Below are 22,952 nucleotides of genomic sequence, written 5' to 3'. Positions count from 1 at the left end.
GGAATGAATACAAAATTGTAATATCCATTGGTGTTCAAATGAGACCCCAATTCTGTACAGTCAAGCAAGTATTTTATTGAAGTAGTGGGAAGGAGTGCTGGGAAAGGGCATTTTGCATTCTGGTCAGGTGCTTCCCAATGTGTACCTGCTGGCATGTCACATCAGCCCTGTGAAATGACAGCAACACTTGCTATGCTACAGATAGTAGCTGGAGAAATAAGATTTTGGAGGATAAAACAAGCTGGTATTGTTTTCATTAATGAAAATGGTAATGTCCTATCAATAATGCAAACTGCATACTGTGATTTTAGATGTGGTTGGAGAAGACATTTGAGAGAAGATCAGCTCAGATGACCTTGGATCTTGTTGTAGCTTACTACACTTTTTCCAACATACTTGATTTCCTTAAAATGAAAATATAAGTATCTTGATCTCCCAAGCTACTTATATTGCTTCTTCTATATTTCCTAAAACTTAGCAATGAGTTTGTCTATGCTACAGTTGAACTCCACTGATAATCAAATAAAATGCTTCTGCAAACAGTACTCAGGGAATATTTGCATAGAGAAGACTATGACAGTTTTTAGTTACCATGAGAATTACTGCAACCTTAGTGCCTGTGGGATTTTGACATGAAGCTCTTCAATTTTATGCTGCATAGAAGAAAGAGTTACATGACAGTATACTCTATAATTTCTGGAATCTTGTCTTTGTTTAATTAAACATCTAATATCTTTTCCTTAGTCCTACTAATAAAGTGTGGATTTTTATTACTATTACTATAACTTCAATTAAGGCATTAAATCTGTTTGCTTTCAAGAAATAAAATAGCTGAGAAGATTTTTTTTTAATTATACTGCACTTATCCTCTAATGTTGGCCCTCTGACATGTTATGGCACTTTACTTGACATGCTTCATGTCTTCATGAGGTGGAATTTAGTTTAGATACTGAAGCAAGCTATCCTATAAAATACCATGTTGTAAATATAAACCTTTATGTACCTCTCGGGAGGGTCCTTCTGTATGAAGAATTAAAATGTTCCATGATTCAGACCTATAAAATGAAAAGTAGCCCCTGCTCTGAGTATTAATTTGCAGTGCAGACCTCTAAATCTTACCCTACTTTGACCTGACTATTTAGAAATCACATTCAGGATAGCAAAAAATTGTTGGCCTTCTTATGATACTTTTACTACCAAAAAACCCACTTCCATATAGACAAACTTAGCTGAACCAGCCTGGTTGTGAATGCACTGTATTAAATACAACTCATCAGGTGACATCTCATGGTGAATACCTTTAAATCATCATTTATTTTCCATTTTGCTGTGTTTTTTGTTGCTGTTTGTTTACTTTTATTTCTTTTCCCCCTCCTAAAGAACCACCATATTTTACGGCTGAGCCTGAAAAAGTGATTTTGGCTGAAGGGGAGAAGGATGTGGACATCCTGTGCCAAGCCATGGGTGAGTGTGCAGATGTGTTCACACTTAGATGAATGGTGTATGTGCACTCTGTATTGGAGAGTGAATCTTATCTCAACTGTATATATATATATATATTATTTTTTTTTAAGGTTAGGTATCCCTGCCAGGTGTCCCAGATCCATATCCATGGTAGAGGGATGGTCTTTGCCCTCAGAAAATTAGGTGGTCCTTGTGGTTTAGTTCAGATATAATGCTGGCACATTCCTGTTGGTCTCTTGGGCAGGAAAGCTCCTGCTCCTTTCCCTCTTTGCTTTCCTTTGCTCCATGGTTCTTGCTGCAGAACTGAGAGAATTGTCTTGAGTCAGAAAATGAGCTGAGGTGAAAATATGGTTTTGGAACCCATCATTTGCAATGCAAACCATTAACGTTTTCAACAATTGAAATGTCAGATTCAAAAATTAAAATGTTGTTTTTAAAAAATTATGGCACTTTTTATATTGAATAGAAATGTCAGTAACTGACATTTAAGTGAAGTTAAAAATTCTGCAGGAGGACTATTACAGGCAGGTTTTAATTGGTGGGTGTTCCGATAACATAAAAGACTGCAAATGTTTAGAATTTCACCTAAACCAAAATGGTTTTTAAGATTTAGTTCTACAGTAATAGAGGCACTGCCTGTTTTAATACTTCAGAAAGGCAGGAGGTATCCCAGTCTTGTGATTAGAGCAGGTTTATCTGTGCTACCAAATTACCACTTGGCTTTGGCAAGCAACTGAACTTTGGTGTCTCACTTTGCCTGATGCTGAGTTTAACAAGAACTACACATTAAAATGCCAAGATCCTTGGATAAAATGTACACAACCTTGATCAAGAATCCCAGACCTAACTAACAACTTGTTTGGTTGGGTTCTTTCTCCAGATTAGAGCCAAAAAAAGATATTCTTTATTTCGTGATTATATTTTGTGTTACTCTATGTAGGAAAGAGTCAGCACTGCTTTCCTAAGGGGAAAGCTTTGCAAATATGTTAGTGTGGTAAGTAAGCATGTGTGTGAGGGTACTCTGGTTGATTTAGAATTTCAGAAGCCCTTGATGAAGTCTCACACCAAAAGGCTCTTATAGAAAGGAAGCTATCAGGTTAGGAGAGGCCAAATCTTGTTGTTAATTAATGGCTTTTGAAACAAAACACAGCAGGAGCTGCTGTCAGTGGAGTTCCCCAGGAATCTCTGCTGTAGCCTGTGCTGTTCTCATAAATGCCCTGAAAAAGAGGGTGAATGGTAAGATGATTTTAATCAGTATTATATAAAATTATTCAAGGGAGTCAACATTAAAAGTGATCACAAAAGAGTCGCAGAAGATTCTGATGAATTGAACTGACTGGACAATAAACTGGCAGATGAAATTATTGACAGAGATGAAATTACCTATTGCTATGCAGAAAAGGTCTGTTCTGAAAACATCATTTCAGTGCCAAGTTGTGGTTCAGAATGTGAGGTACTGAGAAGAAAGGAAGAGAGAAAACACAAGAGAAGGTCACCGTGGGAAGAAGCCAAGTGACAGCTCCTCCATCTTGTGTACTTAAAACACAATTCTGATCACCCTGTTAGAGAGGGAGGTGTAGAAAAAACAAGAAAAGAAACAAAAAAGTAGGAGAAGGTCTACTGTGGGTTTTCAGTGATGAAATATTACATTGACTGGAATACCTTCTGAAAGAGAGACCTGAGAGGCAGGTGCCATGTAGGAAAGTGAGCAGAAGATGATTCTGTATTGTTTACAGCAAGGAGTAGAGGAGGTAGCCAGCTAAGTTTTCAGGTAGGAGATGAAAGATAAAAGAATATTTTTTCAGAAAACACAAGCAGTGGAGGTCATTGGTCCAGGCAGTAGTTAAGATGAGAAATAAAATATATTTATAAAAGCAAATAAAATTTATGGTAGAAAAGTCCAGGAAGGTTTATTAAACCCAGCTGTGTGTATGGAACCTCTGGCTCAGGAAATATCTAAAGAACAGATTGCTGGAACTGAGAAGGTGGAAACAGCATTTTGTCCTTGGGCTATTCTTGAATTTTGTGCTCGAGCATCCAAGGCAAGATAATTTCAAAAGATGGAAAAGTGACTAGATAGACATTTATTCTGGCCGTGTGCCACCAGCTTTATGTTTCAGTACATGATATGAAAAGGATATAAGTATTTTTTTTATTGGAGAACATTTTTCAAGTAGCAGAATTAAAACAAAGTGTTGAATTGCTACAGCAATAGAGATTAAAAAAAATCTGAGATTTTCTGAAAAATGTTTCAATGATATATAACTGCTTGGTGAAATCTGGGCTATCTCACTAACTCTGAAAAAAAAAACAAAAAACTATTTGCTGTCTCAAGTGATTTTTTTTATGTATTTCAAAAAGCAACCCCAAAACCTGGAGGGATCAAGGAGAGAAGAGGTTGACTTCTAGCTCATCCTTCTACCCTAACTCTTCCTTGGACCAGTTTAGCTCCCAAGGGGATTAATAGAGCAGTCAACCCTTCTCAGTTCATGAGGCTCTTACTGGAGATACAGAAACTTGTACTAGAGAAGGTAATGTGTTTCTGCTGACCTCTGCTAGTGCTCGTATCATTTGCTGATGAATGGGATGCAGGAGCACAGAAACGTGCCTTCAGGTGGATTATTTTGCTAAGTATCTCTAACACAGACTTGTAAGGAGGAGTTTTGATCCATTCTTACACAAATCTGGCAACTGATAGCATTTAGAGAGAAAATGAAGGTTGCTGTCTGTCTGCTCTGAGCTAGGAGTCAGAATAAAGCCTGGGGGGAAGTGCAGAGCCATCCTCTACCTCAGCTACAGATAGGAAAACAAATTTTATTTCCTCCAACCCCATCAAGTTCTGTGCACAAAGCCCATTTGCCAAGTCTTGGTGCAGTTTGAATGTGTGAGAGACACATTAATTTCACAGTATAAGCAGAGATTAACTGTAAATAAAATTTCAGCTTGCACCAACTAGCTTTATACTCCCTTGTAATGGAGTTTCAGACTGTGCAGGAACCCTGCTCTGCTGTACAGCTTTCAGCAGCTGCTGATGCTGCCTGCATTTTCAATGTGTTTCCTCAAAATGTTTTTATTTTATTTGCTTATAGAAAGTTCAGAGCTGCCAGCAGTGGTGGTGGTGTCTAGGGAGGGCAGTTAATTGGACTTTTCAGTTCTACCTGTTTAGACAAGTAGATGGAAAGATGCTTTTGGGATTCCCCAGTAGCCCACTGGGATCTGTAGCAAATAAATAAGAAAAATGACACAGTGAATATTCCAAGTTGGTTATCCAGGTTTCTTAAGGTAAATTTGGCAGAGAGTCAAGCATCTGTTTCACACATTGGGAAACTGAGCTTCAGATTATAGAAATTATTTGCCCAAGGTTACAGGAAAAGTGTCAAAGTCAGAACCAGTTTCCTGCCTTCTCCTCCTTAACACTGGGTTAATTTGTCTGGGGGAAATGAATGGTGCTGCACACATGGTGGGAAATAAACTTCTTTTTTTATTATTACTAGTCTTTTGGGCCACTCTGCAATCTCTCAGAGAGGCATGAGTGATACTTCTTGGAAAGGCATATTCCAAAAGGTCTTTTAAAGTGTGTTTTTTCTGTTCATAATTCTTCCACCAGAGATGTTTAGAGACGAAAAGAATTAAAATTCCTCTGGGAGTGTGGGGAGAGGAAAGGCTGTGGGGTAAAAGAGGGTGAGAAGAAAAGAAGAAAGGAAGCTGGTTTTCACCTTTTTTTTTTTTTTTTTTTTTTTTCCAAAGAGGTAGTAAAATGATCAAAGAAAACATGTACAACTCCGAAGACAAATCTCTCTGGGAAGATCACTAAAACCCAAATGAATGCTGCTGACAGGCATCAGAGTGCTTAGATAAGATCCTATTATTCAGACTCATAACTTTGAGTAGAGGAAGATATCTGTAGCCAAAATGTAAAAAAATAGAGATGGTAATATTCAGTTTGTCAGCTGAGTTGGTGATAGGAAGTTATATCTCACAGTGATTATAGGATTAGAAGGTTTGCTAATGCTTTAAGTAGAATGGGATTTATGGAATGACACCAATGCTAAAGGTTTGAGTGTATTGAATGCAGGATTTCATTATTTCCTAGGTGCCTATCAAGTCTAATATGTGGGAAAATGGAGTTGCTATTATTTAAACTTGAAATAATTTTCAGGCTTCTCAGCATCAGGAGAACTATTCCATTTTGCATCATCTGTTTCTTCATTACTCAGTGATAATTTGTATTTGCCCAGGAGGATTTTCAAGAGATGAATAACACTCTCCCTGAGACTTCTGAACATTGAAATTTACACTAATTCTGTATATGGGCTGTTGTATGAAATTTAAATTATGCCTATTGCAAGCTACCCCACTACATCTATTCTCTATCAGACAATGCAGTCTACAGAGTGGATTTTCCTGAGATGATTACTTCCTAGATTATGGCTACATTTTATTTTATCAGCAGAACAGAAGCATCAGAGGTGATTGTAGGAAGTGCTACATATTTATAAAAGTAACAGCACCAATTGAATGTTGGTTTTTAATCCTTTCTTACATTGTTTCTACATTCTTTCCAAGAGTTAATACAGCCTTTGTCTGTGTATAGAGAGTAAGTACACTGAGAGAAGTTATGAATGGAAAGATAGTAGAAATAGTATTTAACTTCAAGATTGCTAATATTAGGCTGATGATAACATGGATCTTCCAGTAGTGCTTTTGCTCTGAGAACCTGGAGTCATTGCCAGCATTGCAGTGAAATTCCTTCCCTGCAGATGCTCAATTCACCAGGATCATCCCATCCATGGTGCTCCTGTGATACCCTGATCTCTCTTTGGGCAAATTTCACTCATCCATGAATTCAAACCCCCAGCTCCTTACCTGATTACAAGCACTGAGGTTTTAAGTGATAAGTGTTGAAAAGTAGCTCCTGATAACTTAAATCAGCTGGATACACTTGTGATCCTGTGATTATCCATTCAAATAAGAAAATATCTACTTGATTTCAGGTCCCTGCATAGGATCCTCAGTATTTTATCAGTGAGGGATTTCTGGGATATGAAGATAAAACATTGTCTGACATGAGGAGTGGGATAGGAACACCTGTGTGTGACCTTTCTGGACCCTTAACATCTCTTGAAGAAAAGGAATCCTACACCATTTGTATAAACTAAATTTAGTCACTTCATCCCACCTGACTAGCATATGAGTGTAGCAAAAATTTACCTGAAATAACTGTATCAGGGTTTGTAGAACATGCACATGAAAGAAAACAGGAATAAATGGGACTCTAAGTTATATCTAGAGTAGGATTTTAATCTCTTTTAATGTCTGCATTTCTCAAATATCAGGTGAAGCTTGAGAGTTAATTGTAATAATAATAATAATTTAAAGCTATCCTATTGTTAGCAACATGCTGTTTGTATATCAGCTCAAACTAAGCTGACAAATTAGACCTCTAGCACAGCCATGCCAGCACTTGATTTTCGGTCTGTAATTTGCCATTTCCTTTTTTATTTTGACAGCTACAGGAACACAGAGGAATCTTATAGGGGATGGAACAGTCTTACAGACTTGCTGCATTGCCACACTGCTGCTGTTAAGTAGCATGATTCTGGCTTTCAACATGAAATTGCTGTAAATCTTATTTTGTAGTAGCATGAAATATGATTGGGTGAAGAAAGTAATTTGATAACATGTTTTCTCAACATTCTCCCTTTCACTGTTTGCTGGTTTTATTCCCACATGTTCTGCAGTGTATTATTACCACTGATAGTGGAAGATGCAGCCTCAATTTATCAGGAGCAGCTTGTAAAAATGTAAATAATTGGTGTGGAAGGATGGGTAACCAGGGATGTAACCACAACAGCACCTTGTATTTTGGCTGCATAAAACATGCTGTGAAAAGACTAATAGCAAAATTCTTTTGTGTTTGGTTTTTTTGGGGGGTTTCTTAGGTGTTCCCATTCCCACCCTGGAGTGGTATAAGGACTCTGTTCCTCTCAGCAAGCTGGAAAATCCTCGCTACAAAGTCCTGCTGAGTGGGGGGCTGAGGATCCACGCCCTGCGTCCTCAGGATGCTGGAATCTTCCAGTGTTTTGCTAGTAATAAAGCTGGGGAGATACAGACCTTCACCTACCTGGATGTAACTAGTGAGTAAGGCACTGTGATCCAAAGTTGGAGTTGTTTTGCCATTCCTGTAGGTCACCTTTCATCCATCAGATTTCTCCTCCACTCTGTGCTTCTTGAGTTTGACCCACAGAACCTTGGGTTTCATCAAGTGTAGTTTCCCCATCTACCCCAAAATGCCCCCGTGGCCTGAACACAACCTGCTGAAGCCTGGAGAAAAGATTCTCATGGTATTAGGGGCTTGAGGTCTCTTCCATTTCATGCTTCCAAAGGAGAAGTTTCTGAAAACAAAACAAAGGTTAATTGTGAAATACTTTTATCTTCCCTTTATACTTAAATAATTCAGTTCTACCCTAATGTAATCCTCTTCTAAATTTAAGCTACTGCTTCATGACTGCACCTTATCTTTTTATCTGCCTTTTGCCTACAACTGCATTTTACTAAATGCAGGAAAGAAAGTTCAAGTTAAATAACTTTTTTGGTTTGGGTCAAGAAGTTTGATTAAATGCTTTAGTCAATGTAGTAGACTCTTCTCTATGAAAGAATTACAAATCCTAATAGTCTCTTTTAAAAGCAATTATTAACAGGCACTTCTGTAATACACTAAATCCTCCCCAGGAAGCTGATTTTTTTAGCAGGAGAGCAGTTTACACCTACTGACCAGAATTCTTACTGGTCTCAGCAAATAGCTCAGCCCTAGTTCAATGTATGTCTAGGAAACTGCAGGAAAAAATGTAATAAAATGCAACTGCAGGAAAATAAGACAGAAAGAAAGTCGGAAAATGTCTTGGATGAGACTCAGGTTCCAAATTCTTTTGGCTGACATTTAAGTTTCAAAGTTAATGCTTTTCTCAAGTTGCTTTTCATCTTAAAGAACCCTGTTATGAAGATGAAATAAGTTTTGTTTATCTAGATTTCTCAACTTCCCCCCAAACACTCGTTTTGAGCTCTATCTTCCTTTCTCTGTAAGCCATCTTACTTGTACCTGTACAAGTTCTGACAGATTTTTATTTTCCATGTGTGTAATAAACTGAATTAGACAATTCCTAGGAGATGAATAATGAAAGGTTACAGTCACTGCTGAAAGGTTTTCATCTATTATTGTCATGTCCTTCTCCACAATCAGCTCTATAAAAGTGGATGTGAAGTAGTTCACGTTAATAGGTAAAGGATCTTTCTGAGAGCTGATGCACTGAATTTGTTTTTTTTTAAATTTTTGATTCTAGACATTAAACCAGCATTTATTCAGCCTCCAGAGGATACCACTGTTACAGAGGGAATGACTGCAGTGCTAACCTGTGAAGTCTCAGGGGCTCCAAAACCTGCCATCTCATGGAAGAAAGGTAGTCAGTTACTAAGCTGTGGAAAAGCTACAATCCATGTTTTCTTGTCCATTCCTATTATTAAGATCCATTGAGTGCATATTTCTTCACTTCTGTGGGTCTGCAACTGGAGTATTTGTTGTGGGGCAGTTGTGGCTTGGAGGGGTTGTAATGGGCTTTGGGAAGAAGTAGAATTGCAGTGCTTAATCTGTGCACTGACACCAATCATCCTGGTTTTCCCTTCTGTGTTTCAGGAACCCAAATCTTAGCCAGTGGCTCCGTTCAGATTCCTCGGTTCCTTCTTCTGGAGTCTGGAGGGCTCCAGATAACCCCTGTGTTCCTGCAGGATGCTGGCAATTATACTTGCTGTGCAGTCAACTCTGAAGGAGCTCTGAATGCTTTTGTGATGCTGACAGTGTGGAGTAAGGCTAATGCTTTGTTTAAAGTCTCACTTTAATCAAGTATTAATCAGTTTTTGTTGTGTGCTCAGGAAATTTTCATAAGCAATTATGCTTTTCTAGTTAATAGGGATGCTTGTATGATTTAATAGGAATAATGTACCTATTTTAGGAAACCTATCACAAATACCCTTTTTGTTTGTAAAATTATGCATAGAAACTTTTCTGGTTTGTGAAAGGAACAGAGCTTCAATCCCAATTCCAATTTGACTCAGGTTTTGCCTTGGTGAATCTTGCATTGCAGAATCAGACCTTTAACTCCTAGATTTGGCTATTTGCAGTTGGTTTCTGCCTCCAGGAGTCTCCAGGCAGTATAGACCAACCCGTGCTGTTACTAAGGCTGTGGCCACAGTTACAATGGTTATGATTATCCTCATGCCTTTGTATTTTTTTCTGGCCTTGGGCACTGTTGGAAGCCAAACCAAAGTACAGCAGACTTCAACTGCTCTCTCATGCTACAGATTGGCACGGCACAGAGCAACCCATGAAATGATTTTGTCCTTCACCAGTTGTCCTTGATCTCTTTTTTTTCTCCCCCCCACCCCCTCTGTTGGGGTAGAGAGTCTGATCCAACAGATTCACCTGCGTTACTCCCAAGTGAGTCAAATTTCAGTGCAATATGGTTTTTGCTACTGAAGCTAGGAAATAATGATCCCTGAGTTAGCATTAAAAATAATTTAAACCAATGAAGATGATGATGAACACAGAAGTGTTGTGTCCCTCTCTCCTTTCCTGAAGTACTCAAAGTACTGATTATGCTGCTGGTGTGTGGTGTGTGTGTGACATTTGATAATCCCCAGACTATGCCAGTTAAATCAGCAACATTTTGCCTTTTGCTTTTTGGGGAATAACTGAAAGCAACACTGGCAGGTAATATAATTTGCTTGTGTCATATGGCCAGCATATTTATATCTTATTAAGATAGAGTTGGTAAAAGTATCAGAATGATGTAAACGGAATGATATCCAGATGTATGAATCAAGTAAAGATCTTTCCTGTTAATTCTCAGAGGCATGGTTCTGAAATGTATACAAGATAGTTCCTCTTCATTGTATTGCACTGGAGAGGCAAAAGAAAAGTGAATACAACTTTGTATTTGTGTAGCAACAGCACAATTATAAAACCAGAAAGCATACTAGGGTACAGCATGAACAATGCTCTAAGTCCCATGCTATTAGAGTTAGCTCTTGAATTTGCTGATGATTCCTTCTTGCACATGGATGAGATCTTGCTGATTATCTCTGTAGGGATTTGGGACTGATTATCCACATATCTTCTATGCTCATCCTAGTTGTCTACCTGCTTCAGCTGATGCTATCTGCTGCTGCTACTGTGTGTTAAGCATAATAGAGATCTTTCACACCAGATCTGGTTGCTGTAGTTACAGCAGTTATTGTGTTCCAGGAGGAGCTTGAATAAAGATGTTTTGAAACATTTGAGTAAACAACATATCTTTCTTATATGGAAAATTCAGACTGCCAGAAAATCCTTTAATGTTTTTTCCAGGATTTGATGAGATTGTAGGGTACCATTCAAGCTTTCTCTTTCTAGATGTTTTCCTAGTGTATTCTTCTTCAAACAGATCTTTTTTGCTTGGGTTCTATTTTTCCCCTGCTCCACTGTGACTTGTTGCCTAACTAAATCCATGTTTGGAGCCCATCGCAGCACACTACGAACACACTTGCTACCTTGTGACTTTAGGGAGCTGCCTGGAGACATTTCTCACAAGAGAAGTGAGAGTTAGCAAAGCTTTAGTGCTCTTCCCACTCAGATCACTGCCGACTCAGACTCCTGCCCTCTGCTGCTCTTGTTTCTCTGCATCCCACAGCGAACCATCTCTTCTTGACACAGTGACATTAAAGGCAGGGCAGCCTTCACAGCAAAGACTTGAAGAGGGCTGGCTTGCTTGCTTTGAATGAGAGATTTTCAGTTGTCTGCTCTCTGCGTGGATACCCAAACCCAAATGTTCTTATTTCACCTGATCTGTGGCTTGGGTTCCTTTCAGATCGCACTTCCATCGTGCAGCCTCCCGAGGATAGCACCGTGATCAAGGGAACCACAGCCACTCTGAGATGTGAAGCAACTCATGATCCTAGAATTTCAATCAGGTTGGTGGTGTCACTTGTTGTTTCTGTGGTTTATCTGAGCTTAATTTTCTAAGCTATACAAATAGCATGAGGTGAAAAGTTTCAGGACCCCAGATTTTCTCAGCACCCCCCTGATTACTGCATTATAAGGTCGTACACTATATCATTAATCATATAAATCTCATCTTCCATTTCAGCCTTATGTATTATTTACAATGAGCTATGTTCCACTTCATGACTTCAATATAGCCTTCCATGATTTTACTGTCAAGGTTAATACACTATCAATAAAACCAACTTGTCAGAAGCTGATACTTAATGAGACTAAAAGCCAAAGAGAAGGAATAGAATTTCAGAAGTGTTTACATTGGGGTGCATGATAGCAACACAAGAGATGCCATGTTCTTGGAAAAAACTCAATAACTAGGGCTACATTCTGATTTAGCTGCATAAAGGAAAATTAATTTGTTTGAACTATTGAAATCTGCACTACAGAATTTAGAGAAAACTCACCCCTTTACTATAAATTTACCATGAAAATTAATGTAGGCTGAAAGCAACACAAATGAAGGAATGCAAGAAACAACTTGCAGGGTGCTAGAAGGATGAACTGCAAGAAGAACTTAGAGAAATACAGGTGTAATGTAGAGATATCTAATTGTAAAACCATGGGCAATCCGCATGAGATGGGCTGACACCAGCTGTTGAACATGACTACTTCCCCTTTTCCACATAAAATACATAGTGTTGTTTATAAGAGACACAGGAACTTGGATACAATTATATTTCTTTCATTCTGATCACTGATCTAAAACTGAACTTAACACAAAACACAGCTTCTTAAAGTAACCATAGGAGCCTGTCATTTTTAAGGTGTTTATGAAAGCAAATATCATACAGCATAATTCAAGTAAGTGTATTTTGAATTTCTTGTGATTAATTATTAACTGAAGCCTTGTTCTACTCAGGTATGTTTGGAAGAAGGACAGTGTCATAATAAATCCATCCAGCAGTTCTAGGATCACAGTAGAGAAAGATGGAACCCTCTTCATCAGCCAGACATGGTCAGGTGACATTGGAGATTATACCTGTGAGGTCCTTTCTGTTGGAGGAAACGACTCCAGAACAGCTCGACTAGAAGTGATGTGAGTATCCATCCCAATACTACATTCTGATTGGTTTGGAATACCCTTGGGCATTTTGCTAGCCTTTCATTCTAGGAGATCTGGGCAGTCTGTAATTTTTTTCTTGGTGTGTGTTGTTTAGGAAAAATTAAGCCTGGCCTATTCCAGATTAAATTGCCTTGAAACATTCTTCCTTTTGCATGCTGCAGTGCTGCTTGGACTTGTAAATAGCTGGAGCCTTGGAAGTTACTTTGAAGTAACTGCATCTTTCTGAATTGCCATGTGTATGTGTTCATCTGGTTGGATGATGGAGCTCAGGCAATTCAGAGTTTGTGGTCTGCCTGAAGCCAGTAACAAGTTGAATACCACACAGGAATCCAACTGGACATGTCCTGTTTGGTATCAGATATGAAGGAAGTGTTTGGAGCTTATGCTCATGTTCGTGGGTGGCACAAAATGGTGTGGGATGGTTGAGATGAGCTCAAAAGCAGAAACACCATTCAGAGTGACCTAGAAAGGCTGAGAAATTGGCCAGCAGGAACCTTATGAAATGCAGCATGGAGGAATTCAACATCTGCCCCTGGGAAGCAATGAGCTTATGCAGTAATAGAGTCTGGGCACTGACTGGCTGGTAGCAGATCTGCTGGAAAAAAACCTGGGGATATTTGTAGACAGCATCTGAGCATGAGCCAGCCATGTGCCCTGACAAGAAAGGCTAAAGAACATCCTGGGCTGTGTTAACATGAGCATAGTGGACTTACGGGCATGATTACCTCATTTTATTTGACACTTATTAATCTACATCTGGAATACTGTCTCCAGTTTTCAAGACTGAATGAGCTGGTCTCATCTCACGGCTGACCCTGCCGTAGGCAGAAGGTTGGCCCAGAGAACTCCTGAAGTCCTTTCTGAGCTGAACCTGTCTGTCATCCCATGCTCTAGGGCTTTCCCATAACGCCCAGGTGTGATGCCAAGGCTATAAGAAAATTATTTCCACCTTTTACTGTTTTTTCTCTGTTATACATATATCAGAATAGCTGGTCCCTGGTCAGGCATTGCTTACTTTTGCATTCTCTTTATACATATTTTTTCAAGGGAGAAGTACTTTTATGTATGCCTTTCTTTATTCCTAAGGATATTTAAAAATAAAAACAAGAAAATATTTAAAGTGCAGTTCTGAAAAAGGATTATAAAAATGTCATTATGAGTTTCCATATTTTCTATTTCTGTCATTCCACTGGGGCGAAGCGCACTTCCATTTTATTTTTATCACTAAAAGCAGCAACTGTGCCTTTGGTACATGTGTGGAGCAGATCAAATGAATAAAAAGTTAATGTTTTATGTAGGCTTTTTTTTATTATTATTTATTTGAGTAGTGCTGCATGCTTTAATTTAACTAAAATTACATCTGTTTCTGCTGGTCATGCCTGATGTCCCCTAGAAGATGGCAACTTCTGCTGCTGGCAGTGTAATGAGTTCACCTCTGAGATTTGCTATGCAGAGGGCTGTTTGATACAGCATTATTCTGATGGTGCCAAGGCTAGATCAGATGCCCATTTTCAGAGAGCAGTCATACATTCCTTCTCTAATTAAGCACTCCTCAGCTCTCCTCCCAGAGTGCATTTTACTGCTGGTTTGAATCCAAGAGCAGAAGACAATTCAAAATATATTGCTACTATATAACCATCCTTGCTTTTCTCTGAGGAGGTTTTTGAATGGAGGGCAGAAAATTATGGACTGAAGACTGAAAAGAATGTTAAAACCTGGACTTCGAAGCAAAGCTATAAATATCTGCTAACACTTCAGCAATCTGACTGTTTCTCAATCCTAAATAGCAAAAGATGCTCCGTGCAACCCAGGACAGCACAGCAGATGTATTTACTGGCACTTCCCCTTTGACCAGTGGGGAACAGTTTGATCTTCCATAAAATACTTGAAGTTAGCTGGGAGTAGCACATCTCATGCCTTTCCTGCAGCCCAGCTTGTTCCAGCTGTGTTGGTTGGCTCTCCATTCACTGTAGCTGACTCTTAATCCTGCATCTCCTCTTCCTTCAATGTTCTGTTTCTGATGTCTGCAACCTATGGGTTTTTCCAAAAGAATTAAAGAAATTTATCAGACCCACTCTTTTAGACTTCAGTAACTGCTAAGTCACTCATTCATACCTTGAATTGTGACATTTTATGTCAAAGTAGGGCTGCAGGTAGTGCAATAATGCCAAAAGCATCTCATTCCTTTGCAGCTTTCCTCATTATTTTTTGGATCAGCAGCACAAATCTATGAGAAATGGAGATACATGATACAACAAAAGTGAAATGAAGAAGAAAATGTGTGGAAATGAAATGTCTGAAGTAAAGATGAAATTAAATTTGAGCTCGTGTAGGAATGACAGATCTATAACATTCCCTTTTCTCCCAGATAATTCTCTTGTGCAGAACATTAACAAACAGGGCATGTACATTCCCATCGATGAGCACTTACACTTCAGTGCCTTGAGTAGCACTAATGTCAGACAAATGTTCAGAGGAGGCTTTTCAGCCAATTACAGACTGGATCAGTCTACCAACAGATAATATCATGGCCTACCCAGCTTCATCTGACAAGACCAATTGTCTTACCACCTCTTTTCCCCCAGGAACCACTGTGTTCTTCCTCTGCCTCCAGGCATATCAAGAGAAATTTCCAAAGGCACAAATAAGTTTGTTACTGATTTCTGTTCAAGCTGATTCAATCCAAAACCATTGACCTTCAGAGTGACCCTCAGCTATTTAATCTCTGGTTTTCCAATCTGTGAAAAGGAGGAAAGAAAAGTTCTTCCTTTATCTTCCTTTGTTGGAAGACAGACTTAGGGAAAAAGGTTCTGTCACTTGCAAGAAGAAGGTATCCTGATAGCACAGAGGGCTGTACCCTGGTGGGGCAAGTAGGATGGATCATTTTCTCAGTGTATCTGAAAAGCCAGAAAACTAATGAAGAACTTGCTAAAGAGCAACCAAAGGTTACCTCACTCATCAATTTTGCATTGATGATACTTGGGCCCAGAAACTAATTGCTAGTCCTCATACTCTATTCATTCATTTTTCTTCCCTCTAAATGTTTTTATTCTTCTTGTACATCACTTAATTTGATTTGCATGAGGTAAAACATTTCTGAGTGATGTTTCTCTTTTGCAAGAGACAGATTTTATTTTTTTTTTTACTTACTTTTTTTTTCTCTGCTGGCAAAGCTGCTCAACTGCAAATACAGAAACATTAGCAGGTCTTTTGATGATGAGCGTGTGCTTCTCTTGCATTCCTCCAAGTCACAGGATTTGATCCTAAAAATAATTGTATCTTATGAAACATCTTGTCTTCATTTAGTATACATTTATAGTCCTGGAAATAACAAACTGAAATACATAGGAAAAAAAGCTTGTTCCTAAAGCTGCATAAGCTGAGTTATCACAATGTATCATTCACCTGATGGGAATCTGTGATGATTCCAGCTCAAAGTATCCTGAGGGTTCCCAGTGCACATAAAATATGCAGAATTTCCACTATCTCTGCCTGGTGATACCTGCTGCTCAATATCAGCCTGTCTGCAGTCTGTACTAAAAAATCTCTTTGTTCTATAAATGTGAATGAAAAGTATGGTAATGTTGCATTGTTGGAAAATCAAAGCCCTGTACAAGCCTCTGCTATGTCACAACATATAGTAAAATCTTTTAGGCTCTTTCTCTATGCAAAAATATGGGGAGGACAATGTAATACTAAAATAGAAGATCTCTTCCCTGACAGCAAGCTCATCTTCTTTCACATCTGTTTCACCAGAGAAAGAGTTATCATTGTTCTGCCTTCTTCAAAAGCAGGAGAGAGGAGCTAACCACTTATAAAAAAGCCCAGTGGGTTGCCAGGAATTTGCAGTATTGCCTTTGTCAATCATTTATACATTAATTTGGATAATCTTTTTACTAGAGTATTTCTAATTGCTACTTCCAATTTATTCCAAATACATCCCATAACAAAAAGCAGGACTGCTAAAAGTAAAACCAAGAAGACCAATACAGCATAAAAAATCAAAAAGCTGTCTCATTGTAGATATATTTGTATCCCATGTCCCTGTGTTCCAGTAGCCCATCTCTTTTCCTTTCTTCAGGGACTGAAACCAGGAAGGATGTCAAACTTGGAAGCATATTATTCCTTCCTCACTAGAAAGAAAGCTTCTATTTATTTTTCCAAACTCCCTATTGAGATCTCATCCAAGAACTAAGGTTCACTGCTAAGTCTAAATGTACTCAAAAGAAATACAACAGTTTCTGTTCATCAGCACTCAAGGTATATCAGAAATGTGGGGAATTTTTCACAGAACTAAAGCATAAAATTTAAAAGCCTTTCCCAAACTGTCTGTAGATTTGCTTTTGTGGTGACCACCAAAAATGAAATGGGAAATGAATCTGTGTGACTCTGGGACTTGGGGAGCCTTCATTTCAGGAAACCACCTCGGGTCCTGTGAGAGACAAAAAGCTTCCAAAAGAATGAATGCTTTTTAAGAATCCTTCCTGTGTTTAGAAGTTGTAAATCAATCTCTTGCCAGAGAAACTGGGAAGTCTTGAGCAATAGAGGACACATTTCTTAATTTAAAGTTTTTAGGAGCAAAACCATCAGGGCTTCGGGCTTTGGTAAGCTTCCTGCCTCAACTTCTTACCCTGTTATCAGGTCTAGCAGATGAACTGACTGCCCCTGAATAAAACTTGTATGATGGACCTGATTAAGGAATCATTTATGAAATAGGAGCAGGGCTTTTTCTAAACTGACAAGAAAGCTTGTTTAATCTCCCTTGCCTTTTCAGTAATCCCCTCTTCAGCCACAGTCTCTCTAATTACCTGCTGTTGGACCATTTTTCTCAGCAATCTCTCTAAACCATGTCTGGTTTATTTCCCTCAGCAAATAGTCTGCTTTTAGCTAATTTTATAAAACACTTTGTGTTTGCTGAGTGAATTCTTTAGCTGCCCTCTGGCAGTGGTGAGCTGACTCAAAACATTGGGGTTTCTCTTTTGAACATGGATCATCTGCAACTAGCTAATATTTCCATCCTAGACTGTCACAACAACTTCATGTTCTTTTCCTGCAAATCCACTATTTTAATTACTTTTTCAGAGCCCCTGCAGGTCATCTTGGTGGTTATGCCATTAACCCTGGGCTTATCTATCAGTTACAGTTTTAAAAGTGTCTATTTATTTTACTATCATGCAAAATACGTTGCAGAAAACTTGCCTGCATGCATTAGAGGAGTGAGGCCTTAAGAAAGCCTACACTGAAAAAACTTCAGATATTTCCTGACTGGGGCTTCAGTGAACCAAAAAAAAAAAAAATGCTGGAATTAAAATTCCAGTGTCCAGTCAAAGGCTGTTGTGGCTGTTCTGTGCTTGTTCAAGGCTGTTCTCTCATCCTAAAGAATAATTGAAACTACTGCTCTTTGCAATGGTTTTGCAGATGTTAGCAGCACAGAGAAGTAATTCTCTTAAAGAAAAAAAATTATCTTAAATTAAAAAAGAAGTAATGATCTGTTTTGGAAATGTGAATATTCATGATGGGGAAATGTGAATATTCATGATGGTGGTACAGGTTTCATTTATCAGCTCTTCCAGACACAACATGGTAGCAAACGAGGACACAAAGTGTAAGTGCTTACTAACGTAGGAATTGCTATTTATTAATCTGTGCTTTTGTGTACTACAAAAGGAGAAGTATGCTTCTGTGCAGAAATGTCTTTGTAGTTTTAAATATTTATTGCTGTCCAGGTGTGTTTCTTAGGCACTTGTTTTTTTTGAGCCTTGAGGGATTTAAATCTGTAAGCACCATCTGTTGCTGCTCGGTGTGGACACATATGGCTAAAAAATATGATATTAGTGGAGATAGGTGTGCTGAGGGGCTGCTGCAGCTCATACTGCTCAGTCTGGGTCTGAACAGAAAGTGCCTCTTTGCCTTCACACTGCTGACTGATTGCCTTTTTGTGTCAGTCTAAGAGAATCATCAACTAAACTCAAATAATAAACAATTCCCCATTTAAACTCTGTTTGTGCTCTAAAAACCATGAAGGGAATGGCTTCTGCAAAAGTCTACTGAGACTTGTAACCCAGGAAAAGGAGATGACTCTGAAATCTTTCTTTTTCATGCAGCCTCTCTTCTAAATTCAGTCCCAAACCCCCCAAATTACCTAATAATTACACTAACTGAAAATACCCTTTATATTTTTCAAGAATTTGTGTTTAGTTCCCAGAAAAGGAGGTACGTGGGGATAAGTTTTGCTGTGAGCTCCCCCTCAATGCTCCCTGTGTGAGCATCTTCTGGAAGGAGCTGAAGCAAAGCCCATCTCTGAGATCTTCCCCACAGGGCTTGGTGATAAATGAAGTGGGGACTGGGACTTCCATGAGCCATGTCACAAAAAGGCATTTCACTCTCCTTCAGTAATTTCCTTTGCCAGCTTAATCACAAAAGCACTTTTCCAACCAACTTGCTTAGGACAGAATGATAGATTGCAGTGGAGGTTTAATGTTTATTATAATTTAATGTTTCATTCAAAATTAAGTAACACACTCCTGTAGTCCCTGGGTAAATGGCCATATCTGAATCCCCCACTCCAGGCTTTTCACATCACAGATTTTTTCTGCCATCTCATCTTGCAGCTCAGCTGCCCTCCTACTTTGTTTCCAGATCCCATTCTTCCCTAAACTTGTTTATCCGATAATTTTCAGTGCTCTGTTTAAAATCTGCTTCTGCCAGGCCCATGCATGCTCCTTCTTGTATCTTCTAGTCCCAAACTGACCCTGTCTGAGCTCTCTGTGCATGGGGCATCTGCAGCCTGGTTGTTGCATGCTGAGACCTAAGTGAGAGCTTAGCTTCAAACCCTCATAATCAAGGCACCTTGAGTGAGTGATTTAATGAAGTTAAGATCTGAATCACACCCTGAGGTGTCATTCCACATCTACAAGAGAAAGAGCCTGGGGTGCCCAGGCTGCTAATTTGGTTAGGTGTTCAAAGTCAAATGAGATGAGATGAGACTTGGAGTCTCAGGTTTAGCCTTAGGAAGCACCAACACATCCAGCCCAGAGAGAGTTGGGCAGGTGAGAGTCTTCCTCCTGTGGTATCTCATCATCTGTGTGGTTTTCTTGCCACTCCTTGGCTCTTCCAGCAGCTTTTTGGTGGGGGCATTATCTCCACAGCACGTAGCCATCATAAACCTGTAAACAAAAGCACACACAGTTTTAACAGAAAAAAATAATAAAACTATTGTCTGGGTCTCCATATGCTCCTCAGTCTTCCAGGAGAAACCCAAATCCAGGACATATTTATTGTCCTGGCTTAAAGCCAGAGCCTGTATTTACTTTTGTGAGCAGCTAAGGAGTTGTGGTTTTTAAATAACTGTAAGCCTTCAGTGGCATGATATATTACAACCTGAAATTACTACATTTTTAAATTAAGCATGTGAAGTACCCTTGTGGGCTTCTGCTCTGGCTGGAGCAGATTAGCTGTGGTTCATGGTGAGGAAGGGCAGCCCTCAGCTCTCCTGGGGAGTAGCAGTAGATTGAATGGGTGAAAACTGATCCTCCTTGCTTTTCCTTCCCTGCTTGAGGTCCTTGTCCTCCTTAGGAAGCAGGACGATAAGGAGAAGAAATCAGACTCACATGTGATGGCTGAAGGGTCTGTATCACTTACTGCAGATCAGCATTTAAGGGATTGTGGTGAATGTAGCAGAATTGAGTTTTCTCACTCCACATGAAGCCTCCGACTTTCAGCCAATGAGTCCAAATGAAATGTTTTTCCCACAAATTGCCTTGATGCTGAGAAATTACACATTTTAATTGAGCTGCTGTTTTATTTTTGTTTTTTAATGTTTCATTTTGTATTTCCATGGGGTTTCTGCAGGCATTTTTGCTACATTTTCTGGTTGGGTGCTTCCAAAAAAAATCCTTATTATAGGAAGGAAAGATTCTACCCATGACAGGATAAGCCTGAATCTGCGAGTAAATCAAGCTGTTCTGTAGCCTAAGAATACATATGGTAATTTTGATTAGTAGCTTTATGTGGATAGTGTCAATGTCTTCTGCTTCCTTGAGTATGAAAAATTCCATGTTAAATTGTAGCTCCCATGTGTTTTACTGTTTATATGTATTACTGCTGTCACATTACTAGGATATCATTGTAAGAAGGGGGAAAAAGTGAGAGAAAATTTATTGATCAACTTGTCTCAATCAAACCCAGTACAAAAACTGGCTTTTTTCCACATTTAACACTATTTCCATTAGCTGTTCTGAGCATCAGCCTTGGGACTTTCAGCATCATTTTTTTGTTGTTGTTATTTAATTGTACAATAGCTGCTGGTAGTTTTATTTCTGTCATCGTACAAGTCTGCAGTGTGCCTTTAACTGCCTGTAAGACTGTAGCTAAATGAAACGTAGATTGAATTTTTTTTTCCTCTCCTGTTTTTGGTTTTTTTTTCCCTTTGTCTTTTCCTTTCCAGTGAGCTGCCTCATTCCCCCCAGAATCTCCTGGCCACTCTGAATTCCTCCTACAGCCGCAGCGTGATGCTCTCCTGGGTGCGTCCCTTTGATGGCAACAGCCCCGTTCTCTACTACATGGTGGAGCTCTCTGAGAACAGTGAGTGAAGTCAAATCTGTTTCAGTCTCATGTCCTTCCTAATTATTCAGCCTTTCTGACTCACCTTTTTCCAGAGCTGCTAACAAAATGTAACTTGTTTACTAAATGAGAATGTTGATGAAGGGGAAGCTCTGGTTTTTACACACAACTATTTACATACTGGAAAAGTGAAGCAACAAAAAGAAGCCTGAGATGGTGGAATCTCTCTACAGCAAAGCCTTTGTTCCACCTCCAGCAATGCCAGCCAGACTTGAGGCACATCAGTTCATTTCTCAGTGTTTCTGTTCAACCTCTGGAGTATAGTAGTAGTCATATTTTATTTATTCCCATCGTTGTCTTTTGCTCTGGGTTCATAGATGACTATAGGTGACCATAGATCTTGATGCACTCAGAGCCCAAATTTTACCTGAAAAATGGGGGCAGGATGTCATGTAAGGAACCAGTGGTCTGTCATAGGAACAAGCTTGGATGTCAACACGAGCTACAACTTTACCTGAGGCCATATATTTTTCTCTACTTTCCCCAGGTTACCCTTTTACACCCTAATTGTAGGTAGGTGGTCGAGGATACTTAACTGCAAGCTATCCAGATCTCTGTTTTCATGGCTTTCAAACCTGGTCACTGTGAATTTCCACTCCTCACAGTTCTGTTGTGCTTTATGTCTGGTCCTTTGTGACTCTGTTTGCAAGGTTATTCAGGGACACTGCTAATGCCTCTTTAGAAGTTGATGGAAAGATGAGGTTATATGGAAATGGGTCACCTTGGCAATACTTTCTAATCTCTATTACCCTAGGAGCTGAAAATCTAAGCCTAACAATTGATTCTTGATGAAAAAATTAAGAGCATCACTTTTTCTGACATGTGGAAATTAGTCACTGCATAACTGAATGTGAAACAGTCCTGATTTCTGATTATCTAGAGAGAAGCATTTTGTTTTGCCACACAGAAAGCCTGAGATGAAACTTGAGCTTCAGATCACATACAACCCTATTGCTGTGTAGGCTGGAGTACATACCTTTTCAGATGTGGAGGTCCCAGAACTGATGATCTTGACATCTGTTAAGCAAAATGCATTTTTCTAATCCTAGCAGAATTCCCAAGTCACACCTAGGACTTTCTGAGCAAAGACTCCTGGTATTTTTATAACAAATGACTCAGAAAATTCAGTGTTCTGCACTCGCACACCCTCTCTACCTTTTTATCACCATCTTCTTTTTTATTGTTGCTCTGTTCTCCTTCCCCTCCCACTGACTGCAGGCAAGCAGCTGCATTTTGGGTTTTCCTAACCTCTTCTTTCACCTAAGGAGATTATCCTTCTGTTTCATATTTTCCAGTGGCTTTGACAAAGACAAACCAATAAAATTCCAGTCTGGGAACATGATGTGAAGATGTTAGAGCTGTATTTACAGGGAGAGAGCTGAGAGCTGGCAGAATGTGTGCACTTGGGGCCTGTGGTGGGGTATATAGACTGGGAAGAGTCACTAAAAGAAGAGGCAGCTCACTCTCTGCCAGGAGAATTTTTAAAAGTCTTCAAGTACCTTTCTAGCAAGGATGCTTTGCAGTTGTTCCAGTGTAGGAACAGGGTGAAAGTGCCATCATTTTGAAAACGCTGTGATTTATTCAATGAAATTTGTAAGAGGCTCAGCAAAACTCCACAGTGGTTCTCCAGATATCATGCAGCAGAACACCCACAGAACACCACAGAATCCTCTGAACCCTTGCTCAGCCCATGACAGATTCAATAATTTTGGC

The 22,952-nt window shown here is 39.2% G+C and overlaps 1 protein-coding gene across 1 annotated transcript in view; it reads left to right on the top strand.

The window, feature by feature from the left end:
- SDK1 (sidekick cell adhesion molecule 1) overlaps positions 1-22,952 on the top strand; it is a 383,067-nt gene that overhangs the window by 235,056 nt on the left and 125,059 nt on the right. The window contains exons 9-15 of the mRNA XM_030459721.1: positions 1,381-1,464; positions 7,407-7,601; positions 8,805-8,921; positions 9,155-9,322; positions 11,364-11,466; positions 12,414-12,590; positions 21,064-21,200. Coding sequence (XP_030315581.1) covers positions 1,381-1,464; positions 7,407-7,601; positions 8,805-8,921; positions 9,155-9,322; positions 11,364-11,466; positions 12,414-12,590; positions 21,064-21,200 — 981 coding nt within the window. The remainder of the gene's footprint in view (positions 1-1,380; positions 1,465-7,406; positions 7,602-8,804; positions 8,922-9,154; positions 9,323-11,363; positions 11,467-12,413; positions 12,591-21,063; positions 21,201-22,952) is intronic.

This window comes from Calypte anna, chromosome 14 (genome assembly GCF_003957555.1).
Source record: "Calypte anna isolate BGI_N300 chromosome 14, bCalAnn1_v1.p, whole genome shotgun sequence".
In the NCBI taxonomy this organism is placed as follows: Eukaryota; Metazoa; Chordata; class Aves; order Apodiformes; family Trochilidae; genus Calypte; species Calypte anna.
Note: the sequence above shows the minus strand (reverse complement) of the source record. Positions and strands in the feature narration are given on the sequence as shown.